We start from the raw sequence: 13,079 nt of genomic DNA, 5'->3' as shown, positions 1-13,079 counted from the left end.
AAAACTTCCCTAATATGGGAAAGGAAATAGTTAATCAAGTCCAGGAAGCACAGAGAGTGCCATACAGGATAAATCCAAGGAGAAACATGCCTAGACACATATTAATCAAACTATCAAAAATTAAATACAAAGAAAAAATATTAAAAGCAGCAAGGGAAAAACAACAAATAACACAAAAGGGAATCCCCATAAGGTTAACAGCTGATCTTTCAGCAGAAACTCTGCAAGCCAGAAGGCAGTGGCAGGACATATTTAAAGTGATGAAAGGGAAAATCCTACAACCAAGATTACTCTACCTAGCAAGGATCTCATTCAGATTCGACAGAGAAATTAAAACCTTTACAGACAAGCAAAAGCTAAGAGAATTCAGCACCACCAAAGCAGCTTTACAACAAATGCTAAAGGAACTTCTCTAGGCAGGAAACACAAGAGAAGGAAAAGACCTACAATAACAAACCCAAAACAATTAAGAAGATGGTGACAGGAACATACATATTGATACTTACCTTAAATGTAAATGGATTAAATGCTCCAACCAAAAGACATAGACTGTCTGAATGGATACAAAAACAAGACCCATATATATGCTGTCTACAAGAGACCTACTTCAGACCTAGGGACACATACAGACTGAAAGTGAGGGGATGGAAAAAGATATTCCACGCAAATGGAAATCAAAAGAAAGCTGGAGTAGCAATTCTCGTATCAGACAAAATAGACTTTAAAACAAAGACTATTACAAGAGACAAAGAAGGACACAACATAATGATCAGGGGATCAATCCAAGAAGAAGATATAACAATTGTAAATATTTATGTACCCAACATAGGAGCACCTCAATACATAAGGCAAATACTAACAGCCATAAAAGGGGAAATCGACAGTAACAGAATCATAGCAGGGAAGTTTAACACCCTACTTTCACCAATGGACAGATCATCCAAAATGAAAAAAAATAAGGAAACACAAGCTTTAAATGATACATTAAACAAGATGGACTTGATTGATATTTATAGGACATTCCATCCCAAAACAACAGAATACACATTCTTCTCAAGTGCTCATGGAACTTTCTCCAGGATAGATCACATCTTGGGTCACAAATCAAGCCTCAGTAAATTTAAGAAAATTGAAATCATATCAAGTATCTTTTCCAACCACAACGCTATGAGACTAGATATCAATTACAGGAAAAAATCTGTAAAAAATACAAACACATGGAGGCTAAACAACACACTACTTAATAACCAAGAGATGACTGAAGAAATCAAAGAGGAAATAAAAAAAAATACCTAGAAAGAAATGACAATGAAAACACGACGACCCAAAACCTATGGGATGCAGCAAAAGCAGTTCTAAGAGGGAAGTTTATAGCAATACAAGCCTACATCAAGAAAGAGGAAACATCTCGAATAAACAACCTAACCTTACACCTAAAGCAATTAGAGAAAGAAGAACAAAACAACCCCAAAGTTAGCAGAAGGGAAGAAATCATAAAGATCAGATCAGAAATAAATGAAAAAGATATGAAGCAAATGATAGCAAAAGATCAATAAAACTAAAAGCTGGTTCTTTGAGAAGATAAACAAAATTGATAAACCATTAGCCAGACTTATCAAGAAAAAAAGGGAGAAGACTGAAATCAATAGAATTAGAAATGAAAAAGGAGAAGTAACAACTGACACTGCAGAAATACAAAGGATCATGAGAGATTACTACAAGCAACTATATGCCAGTAAAATGGACAACCTGGAAGAAATGGACAAATTCTTAGAAATGCACAACCTTCCGAGACTAAACCAGGAAGAAATAGAAAATATACACAGACCAATCACAAGCACTGAAATTGAAACTGTGATTAAAAATCTTCCAACAAACAAAAGCCCAGGACCAGATGGCTTCACAGGAAAATTCTATCAATCATTTAGAGAAGAGCTTACACCTAGCCTTCTTAAACTCTTCCAAAATATAGCAGAGGGAGGAACACTCCCAAACTCATTCTACGAGGCCACGATCACCCTGATACCAAAACCAGACAAAGCTGTCACAAAGAAAGAAAACTACAGGCCAATATCACTGATGAACATAGATGCAAAAATCCTCAACAAAATACTAGCAAACAGAATCCAACAGCACATTAAAAGGATCATACACCATGATCAAGTGGGGTTTATCCCAGGAATGCAAGGATTCTTCAATATACACAAATCAATCAATGTGATACATCATATTAACAAATTGAAGGAGAAAAACCATGTGATCATCTGAATAGATGCAGAGAAAGCTTTCGACAAAATTCAACACCCATTTATCATAAAAACCCTCCAGAAAGTAGGCATAGAGGGAACTTACCTCAACATGATAAAGGCCATATATGACAAACCCACAGCCAACATCGTCCTCAATGGTGAAAAACTGCAACCATTTCCACTAAGATCAGGAACAAGGCAAGGTTGCCCACTCTCACCACTATTATTCAACATAGTTTTGGAAGTGTTAGCCACAGCAATCAGAGAAGAAAAAGAAATAAAAGGAATCCAAATCGGAAAAGAAGAAGTAAAGCTGTCACTGTTTGCAGATGACATGATAGACATGATAATATACATAGAGAATCCTAAAGATGCTACCAGAAAACTACTAGAGCTAATCAATGAATTTGGTGAAGTAGCAGGATACAAAATTAATGCACAGAAATCTCTTGCATTCATATACACTAATGATGAAAAATCTGAAAGTAAAATTAAGATAGCACTCCCATTTACCAGTTCAACAAAAAGAATAAAATATCTAGGAATAAAACTATTTAAGGAGACAAAAGAGCTGTATGCTGAAAATTACAAGACACCGATGAAAGAAATTAAAGATGATACAAATAGATGGAGAGATATACCATGTTCTTGGATTGGAAGAATCAACATTGTGAAAATGACTCTACTACCCAAAGCAATCTACAGATTCAATGCAATCCCTATCAAACTACCACTGGCATTTTTCACAGAACGAGAACAAAAAATTTCACAATTTGTATGGAAACACAAAAGACCCCGAACAGCCAAAGCAATCTTGAGAAAGAAAAACGGAGCTGGAGGAATCAAACTCCCTGACTTCAGACTACACTACAAAGCTACAGTAATCAAGACAGTATGGTACTGGCACAAAAACAGAAATATAAATCAATGGAACAGGATAGAAAGCCTAGAGATAAACCCACGTACATATGGTCACCTTATCTTTGATAAAGGAGGCAAGAATATACAGTGGAAAAAAGACAGCCTCTTCAATAAGTGGTGCTGGGAAAACTGGACTGCTACATGTAAAAGAATGAAATTAGAACACTCCCTAACACCATACACAAAAATAAACTCAAAATGGATTAAAGACCTAAATGTAAGGCCAGACACTATCAAACTCTTAGAGGAAAACATAGGCAGAACACTGTATGACATAAATCACAGCAAGATCATTTTTGACCCACCTCCTAGAGAAATGGAAATAAAAACAAAAATAAGCAAATGGGACCTAATGAAACTTCAAAGCTTTTGCACAGCAAAGGAAACCGTAAACAAGACCAAAAGACAACCCTCAGAATGGGAGAAAATATTTGCAAATGAAGCAACTGACAAAGGATTAACCTCCAAGATTTACAAGCAGCTCATGCAGCTCAATATCAAAAAAACAAACAACCCAATCCAAAAATGGGCAGAAGACCTAAATAGACATTTCTCCAAAGAAGATATACAGATTGCCAACAAACACATGAAAGAAATCTCAAAATCATTAATCATTAGAGAATGCAAATCAAAACTACAATGAGATATCATCTCACATCGGTCAGAATGGCCATCATCAAAAAATCCAGAAACAATAAATGCTGGAGAGGGTGTGCAGAAAAGGGAACCCTCTTGCCCTGTTGGTGGGAATGTAAATTCATACAGCCACTATGGAGAACAGTATGGAGTTTCCTTAAACAACTAAAAATAGAACTACCATACGACCCAGCAATCACACTACTGGGCATATACCCTGAGAAAACCATAATTCAAAAAGAGTCATGTACCAAAATGTTCATTGCAGCTCTATTTACAGTAGCCAGGACATGGAAGCAACCTAACTGTCCATCAACAGATGTATGGATAAAGAAGATGTGGCACATATATACAATGGAATATTACTCAGCCGTAAAAAGAAATGAAATTGAGTTATTTGTAATGAGGTGGATGGACCTAGAGACCGTCATACAGAGTGAATTAAGTCAGAAAGAGAAAAACAAATACCATATGCTAACACATATATATGGAATCTAAAAAAAAAAAAAAAAAAATGGTCATGAAGAACCTAGGGGCAAGACGGGAATAAAGAGGCAGACCTACTAGAGAATGGACTTGAGGATACGGGGAGGGGGAAGGGTAAGGTGGGACAAAGTGAGAGAGTGGCATGGACATATATACACTACCAAACGTAAAATAGATAGCTAGTGGGAAGCAGCCGCATAGCACAGGGGGATCAGCTGGGTGCTTTGTGACCACCTAGAGGGGTGGGTTAGGGAGGGTGGGAGGGAGAGAAATGCAAGAGGGAAGAGATATGGGGACATATGTATATGTATAACTGATTCACTCTGTTATAAAGCAGAAACTAACACACCATTGTAAAGCAATTATACTCCAATAAAGATGTTAAAAAAAATTTTTTTTAATAAATAAATAAAATAAAATGCCTGACAGAGTACCTGTTAGTAAGCAACAAGTGGTAGTAATAGTAATAGCAGTAGAAATAGTAATAATAGTGATCTAGGGTGGCCTCGGTCTGCAGCGGCTTGAAGCAGGATTTTGGTTCCCAGCCAGAGATTAAAGCATGCTGCGACAGTGAGAGTGCTGAATCCTAGCCACTAGACCAGTGGCCAGTGACAAAGCCCTGGCCCGTACAGCTCTGCAGAAATGAATTCCCACAAAGACAGAAAGTAGTGAAACAAGTAAAGTGTTCATTAGGAGGAAAAAGGGTACCTGTGGATAGACACACAGGGAGGCTCAGAGAGAGAGTCGCACCCTCGTGGTAGTCTGATTCACTTTTATGGGGCATTTCTTCCAGGTTTCCTTGGCCAATCATCTTGCTTTGCCTGGTCTGAGCCTGTATTTGGTATATCTCACGGTCCTCCCACGTGTGCGCGCGCATCTCTTAGCCAAGATGGATTCTAGCGAAGAGGCCTATGGGTAGCCTGACATCACCTACTATGGGGTGGCGCCCCCTCCCTTTTCGACCTTCAAGGATCCTTTCTGCACGTGTGTAGTCAGGAAGGTCTCCTCCCTCGAGAATGAGGAATATGTGGTCTTTTATCTTTTGTCTGGGCAGGGCTTAGCTTCTCCTTCCTCCTGCTATTTTGGAGTATCTGTCCACACGGGACGAACTCCAACTGTTCAGCCTGGGGCCCATCTATCTCCTGCCTCAATAGCAGTAGTAGTAATATTATTTAAAAATATTACTTAACATAAATTATATTATTGTTTAATATTTTATTATTAAATATTATTATATCTGCTAAAATGACTCACCATTTTCTTTCAGCTTTATCAAGTTTTCTTTCAATTTCTCAATTTCTAGTTGAGACTTCTCAAGTGCAGAATCTAAAAGAAAAAAAAGAACAAAATATTTGTGTATGGAGCAACTGATTAGTATAATAATCAAATTTCAAACGACTATTTTTCTTTGGAACACTTTCTTTCTGATGGCTTTCCCCTGAGTTTCTGCATAAATGTCACCTCCTCCCGGAATCTTTTCCAGATTCCCCTCTTAATATTCCTACTACAACTTATATTTATCCCTGTCCTTGATATCATCTGATCTTGTAATCTTTCCCTGTTTCCCTAACCAGATTCTATGCTGAAGAGTTTGGACTACTGTAAACAACAGGAACAGCTGAAAGTTTTCAAGCATGGTACTACCAGTTTAGTAAAAAGAAATTACACACAGAAATACTTAAAATTAATTCCTGCAATTAATAATATTTAGAATTTTGCCAGTAGTTTCTAGAAATATCAAAATAGCAAAATTTCAGGAAATAGCTTTTGGTACTATTCAAGAATTTTATGAGGAGAGCAGAAGGGCATAAGGAAAGTATATGGGGCATTGGAGTCTTTTGGATTTGGGTTCTCTAACCCAGGTTTTATCACTTTGCCTCCTGTGGTCTACTCATCACCAATGGTATGGCTGATAGGCCTCCAATAACGGCAAGCTGAGGAATCTCCCAGAAGTAAGACACTAACATGAATCTTGTAAGAGATCATTCCCAATCACACAGAAAAGGTGCACGAGGAAATCAGGCACAAGCTTCTAGGAGTCTTCTCCCAGCGGAGTCACACAGGATGTGCTTAATTTCTCCAGCAACGAATTGACAATTCGTGTGAAATGTTGTCTACCAGGAAAATTCATTACAGACTCGGTGGCCAACGTATTTATTGGGGGCTGGTGACACAGACACCACCTTCTGCCTAGGACACATCAAAATCCCAGACTCTCAGAAGGAAAGCAGGTTTTCAGCATAAATCACATTGTTTGTACAAAGGGGTCAAGCACAGTGAGCCACTATTACACATTGGGGAATGGTGGGAACCTTCCCCAAATGCAAGTTTCCAGATGCTAGCCAAGGGCTAACCTGACAAGCAGGCCTTTCTAAGGACAGCAGTGTCAGGTCTTCTTCTTCTTTTTTTTTTACATCTTTATTGGAGTATAATTGCTTTACAATGTTGTGTTAGTTTCTGCCGTACAACAAAGTGAATCAGCTATATGTATACATGTATCCCCATATCCCCTCCCTCTTGAGCCTCCCTCCCACCCTCCCTAACCCACCCCTCTAGGTCGTCACAAAGCACCGAGCTGATCTCCCTGTGCTATGCGGCAGCTTCCCACTAGCAGGTTTTCTATGTTAACTATTTTCTGCACAGGACGGGTATACCACGTTTTGTTGATCTACTCACCAAAAGACGGACGTTTGAGTTGTTTCTATGTTTTGGCTACTGTAAATAATAGTGCTCTGAACATTCACATACAAGTTTTTTTTTTAATTTATTTTTTGAAGTGTAGTTGACTTACAATGTTGTGTTAATTTCTCATACAAGTTTTCGAGTGGACATACGTCTTCATTTCTCCTGGGTCACGCAGGAGTAGAATTGCTGGGTCACATGATAATTTTACACTTAACACCTTGAGAAACTGCCAAATTGTTTTCCAAAGTGGCCGCATCATTTTACAATCCCATCAGCAATGTTGCAATTTCTACACATCCTTGCCAACACTTGTCATTGTCTTTTTTATTATAGCCATTCTAGAGGGTGTGAAGAGGGATCTCATTGTTTTAATTTGCACTTCCCTAATGACCAATGATGTTGAGCATCCTTTCATGTGCCTATTGGCCATTCATATACCTTCTCTAAAGAAATGTCTACTCAAATTTTATTTTGTTTATTTTAAAATTGGGCTGTCTTTTAATAGTAATATAAAAGAATATGTGAGAATTCTTCATATATTCTGGATATGAGTCCCACATCAAACACGTAATTTGCAAATATTTCTCTCAGTCTGTGGTTTGTCTTTTCACTTTCTTGTTAGTATCTTTTGAAGTACAGAAATTTTAAACTTTGAGTAAGTACAATTTATTAGGTTTTCTCTTATCACTTTTGCTCTTGGTGTTACATCTAACATATGATCGCCTAACTCCAGATCATAAGCATTTACTCCTGTGTTTTCTTATAAGTATTTTATAATTTTAACTCTTACATTTAGTTCTGTGGTCCATTTTGAGTTAATTTTTGTGTAGGTGTGAGGTAGGGGCCTGTATTATTTTGAAGCATCTCCCAGACATCATATCATTCATCTATAAATATTTCACTATGTATCTCTAAAAGATAAGGACTCTTTTAAAATATAAACTCAATACCATTATGTGTGATTATGGAAATTTAACAAGAATTCCTTAATACAAATAGCTAATCAGCATTCAAACTTCCAACTGATTCATAAATGTTAAAAAATCTGTTTGAATCAGAATCCAGTAAAGGCCACACATTATATTTGGTTAATAATTCCTTCAAACCTTTAAAAATTCATCTTTTTCTTGTAATTTATTTATTGAAGAATAAATAAATATTTGGCATGTATTCTTTTTTATTATTGAAAACTTTTTATTATTGGCTAAAATTTTTCATTCCCATCCAAATTTGGGGGTGTGATATAAAGAGAGCTAGAAAATAAACTAAAATAAAGTCCTTCATTTAAAAGAGTCAGTTTGTTGAAAGAAATAGGCTAATACTTGGGAAACACTATCATGTAACACATATACCTAGGAGTAAATTCTGGCTATAAATTGATGGATGATTCAAGAAGTAACACGTAAGGCCCACAATGACACTACATTTGATATTTTAAAAGGACTTGCTAACTCAGCTTCCCAGCAGTCCCCTGGGGATACTCACTGTGCAGACAGTTTTCAATTAATAGTTTAGGATCCACCAGAGCAACCAAGTGCTGATGGAACAGGGTGCTATGTGATTGTGTTCTGCTGCATCCAAATGTAACTAAACATAACAGGGGTCCTGCTTTTTCCTTTGTCCTTCTGTATTGCAAGTAGCAGACTGCTTCTCATCAGACTCACGTGGCCAAATTTCTTTTTTTTTCTAATTGGGTTTATTGAGATATACTTTGCATACAGTAAAATTCATCCTTTTAAGTAATTTGATGAATTTTGACAAATATATGCAATTGTGTACCCGTTAGCCCAATTTTCCATCATTCTGAAAAGGTCATTTGTGTTCACTGTTTAAAATGCATTCTTAACAAAATCTCAACCCTCCTGATATTCTTTGTTTTTAATTCCACAATCAATTTGGCAGAATCATTATTGTTTTATACATTTAACATTTTTAAGATATGATCCTAAAGTAACATATATACTGCATGAAAAAGAATCAGTCTAATTTCTTTAATTATTGCAAATTATATAGAGAGGAAATCATTTAAAAAATTTAAACTTCATACTAAAATAAATTATAGATAAAGCAAAGATTGAAACATAAATAATAAATCCATAAAAGTACTAAAAGAAAAAAAAACACCAGAGGAGAACATTTTCAATAACCTTGTAGTGATACAGAAAAGGCTTTACACATGAAAACCCAGAAGCCATAAAGAATAACTTGGTTAAATCTGACTTGATAAATATTAGCATTTCTATATGGCAAAAAAACTCAACATGACATTTATATCCAACAAAAGGCTCATATCCAGAATATACAGAAAACTCCTACAAATTAATAAACTCCTACAAAACATAAAGATACAACCCAATAGAAAAATATGTGCAAGACTTGAGCAGGAACTTCACAAAATAGTATATCTAAATGAGCAATAACAACAACAACAAACATATTAAAGGATTTTCAACATCGTTAGCTGTCAGGGTAATGCAAAGTAAAGCCACAATTAAATACTAGTACATACTCATCAGAAAAGGTGAAATTAATAAGACTGACAATACTGAGTATTGACAAAGAATGTGAAGCAACCAAAATCCCATATACAACCGAGGAGACCTTAAATTAATACAACTATTTGGAAGACAGTATGGCAGTTATCTACCAAAGTAGAACAAACCCGTAACCCTTTGACCTAATAATTCTACTCTTAGGGATATCATGACCAGAGATGTATAGATAAGCACAAGAATATTCATAGCAGCACAATTCATAATAGAGCACAACTGGAAACAACATCAATGTCCATCATCAGTAGAATGGATAAATAGAATACATTGAGTAGGCTTATTCAATGGAATACTAGAGTACAAACAACAAAAGTGAACAAACTACTGCTACATGCAACAACATAAATGAATCTCACAAACACAAGATTGAATGAAAGAAACAAACTAAAGGATGCATACTCCCTATAGTCAAAACTCAGAAATAACCTTAAAAGTTAGGAAAGTCATTACTTTTGGGGAAGAGAGAATATGTACACATAGGAAGATGAAACAGGGCTTCTAGAGTGCTGAAAAGTTCTTGCACTGGGTAGTGTAAATATTGGAGTTGTATACTTTTTGGTAGGTATGTTATGCTATGCTTCAATAAAAATTTCTGGACACTGTAGAAAATGAGGCTGTATATCAGACATTTATGTGTTTATCTTAAAAGATTTTTTTCTCAGTGCTCTCGTGTTCCAACCTGAGTAGGATCATTACACTTAAAACATTGTTAGACATGTTCATCTGTAACCACAGCTTACCTAATTTACTCTGTCCTTTCTCCTTCCCTTGCAGTTCATCAGTGAGCCTTCGGATCTCTTCATGGGCCATCCCTAACCTCCTTGTTACTTGTTCCATATCTCTCTCTCTGCAGTTTTGTGATATTTTACCTTTTTCTGGGTCTTCATTATGGGACTGAAATAAAACCATTGTTAGTAGTACACCAAAAAGTAAATATACCCTTATGACATCGTGCTATTACCTATAAATGTTTGAAAGCCAATAAAGAAGAGTAGCAAACAGAATATTTATGTGCATTTCTTTTATTAGGTTGAACCATAGAAAATTGGTGATAGTTGATTGTTTTTAACCTATAAACATGCAATTTCACAAGGTTCAAACCTAACGTATCTAAGAGATTATGGTTATATAATAGAAATTTAATCATAAAAATTATCATCTGGCCAAAGAGAGTGAAGATACTCCTCATTTATATGGTAATTAAATACAGTTTATAAAATGCCTTTACATAAGGTATTTCATTTAATTTCAAGGTATGTACACAATTAAGGCTCAAATCATGTTTAGAGCTCCTTTCCTACAATAACTTTCAAAGCATTTTAAAAACTATGTAAGAAATTCAACCTCAATGATATTTTGCTTTTGATCCCCAAGATATGTATTTATTTTATATGCATATAATCATTACACAAATTTTTCTAAAAAATAAGAAAATAACCAATACCATCTATATAACAAAACTATTTTTAGCTTACTGGTATATTTCCTTGCAGTATTTTTTATTTATGTACATTTTTTACATAGTCATAATCCCAATCTATATACACATTTCTGTCTGGCTTTTTCATTTAACATTATATGAGGAACATTTTTCTATATTGCTGTACAGATTTTGTAATGATTATTTTTAAAGGCTATATAATGTTCCAGTAGGTGCAGCATAATTTATATAATCATTTCAACATTTTGGTAGTTTCCAATTTTTGCTATTGAAAATAATACTATGATGGATATACAGTTTCATTCATATATATTTATCTTGGGTTACTTCCCATTGTTAAATTCTCTGTATATGCTTTATTCACTGGATTTAGCTCTTAATAACATTTCCCCAGATCAAAAAATAATTTCCACAAACAGAATTAATTATATGTAAAATAATGTGCTATACAGTCTAAAGGACTCCCCCCCAAAAGAAGCTCCAAACGTATTTGGGAAGAAGTGTGTACTGTCCCAAGGTGATTTTTCAAAGGACATAACACACATCGATTGTTTAAGTTTTGATACATTCAATAAAAATCAGCTATTGTGTTAAATGGGTGATTGACTTTTTTCTTCTTCCCAAATTTTTATGATGTGTTTATAATACTCTTATGCACAACTGATATTTTTTACAGCATGGATTTGTACATTTTAATATATTCAAACAAAATACTTCCAGGGTAAAAGCTAACTTGTAACTAGCTACTGTTATTAAGTAAAAGATTGTAATTTTTTCTTACCTCACTCAGACTTTTTTTAGACTGATGCACAAGTTCTTGATGTTTCTGATGTTCCCTTTGCAGAGGCTGGTGAGTTTGTTCAAATTTCTCCTATGTAAATATTAAGAGGTGAATGAAAATTACATCAATCAGCTTCATGAATAAAAATGTCATTTAAATTTTAAAAAATAACCACGTAAAAAAAGAGGGAGCACAGTCCAATCCATTTTATGAGGCGAGACCATGCATTCTCAATGAGACAATATTGCCCCCAAGGGAGTGCAAACTGATTTCTAGGGGGGGAGAAAACTTACCCTTTTAAGTACAAAGTGCAGATGCCTACAGTACATGAATAGAATTACTTTATATCAGTGCCATTAAAATTTCATGGGAGAGTGATAGAAAAAATTATCTAAGAAGTGTCATTATTGGGCTTCCCTGGTGGCGTAGTGGTTAAGAATCCGCCTGTCAATGCAGGGGACACAGGTTCGAGCCCTGGTCTGGGAAGATCCCACATGCCGCGGAGCAACTAAGCCCGTGCACCACAACTACTGAGCCTGCTCTCTAGAGCCCACAAGCCACAACTACTGAGCCTGTGCGCCTAGAGCCCGTGCTTCGCATCAAGAGAAGCCACCGCAATGAGAAGCCTGTGTACTGCAACGAAGAGTAGCCCCCGCTCGCCGCAACTAGAGAAAAGCCCAAGCACAGCAACGAAGACCCAACACAGCCAAAAATAAAATAAATTAAACAAACAAACAAACAAAAACAACTTTAAGAAGTGTCATTATGGAGGCAATAATGACAAAAAGGTTGGCTAACACTGGCTAGCCAGACCTTGATGTTAAAGCCTGACAACGATAATACAAAAAGAAAAATCACAGGGCAACCTCACTCATAAACATAGATGCAAAAACTTAAACAAAAATTTATCAAACTGAATCTATAATATTTAGAAAGGATAACAAATTATGAACAAGTTGGATTTACCCCAGGAATGCAAGATAGGTTTAACATTAGAAAAATTAATCAATGAAATTCTCACATTAACAGATGAAAGTTCTAAATTACTTCATTATCTCAATGGCTATAGAAAAAACATTTTATAAACTCAACATTAATTCCTAATAAAAGCTCTTAACAAACTAGGAATAAAAGAGAACTTTCTTAACCTGACAAAGGGTATCATTAAAAAAAACCCAACCCTTAATCAAACATCATACCACTGAATACTTTTTCTCTAATATCATTAACTAAACAAGTATGTCTCCTATTCAAGATAATACTAGAGCTCCTAGCCAGTATAGTAAGGTAAATAAAAGAATTAAAAGGAATCAAATTGGAAAGGAAGA

At 35.5% G+C, this 13,079-nt stretch overlaps 1 protein-coding gene across 4 annotated transcripts in view; it reads right to left on the bottom strand.

Annotated features, from left to right (window-relative positions):
* The window catches only part of CCDC30 (coiled-coil domain containing 30), a 164,618-nt gene that overhangs the window by 130,100 nt on the left and 21,439 nt on the right, over positions 1 to 13,079 (bottom strand). For 3 of the 4 annotated variants that reach the window (XM_068539659.1, XM_068539661.1, XM_068539663.1), the window contains exons 6-8: positions 11,752 to 11,841; positions 10,270 to 10,423; positions 5,547 to 5,618 (exon numbers count right to left, since the gene is read on the bottom strand). In XM_068539659.1, coding sequence (XP_068395760.1) covers positions 5,547 to 5,618; positions 10,270 to 10,423; positions 11,752 to 11,841 — 316 coding nt within the window. Of the gene's footprint in view, positions 1 to 5,546; positions 5,619 to 10,269; positions 10,439 to 11,751; positions 11,842 to 13,079 lie in introns of those variants that run through there. The other variant, XM_068539660.1, reaches the window with a different exon arrangement.

This window comes from Eschrichtius robustus, chromosome 3, assembly GCF_028021215.1.
Source record: "Eschrichtius robustus isolate mEscRob2 chromosome 3, mEscRob2.pri, whole genome shotgun sequence".
Lineage (NCBI taxonomy): Eukaryota > Metazoa > Chordata > Mammalia > Artiodactyla > Eschrichtiidae > Eschrichtius > Eschrichtius robustus.
This window is presented reverse-complemented; position numbering and strand designations above follow the sequence as displayed.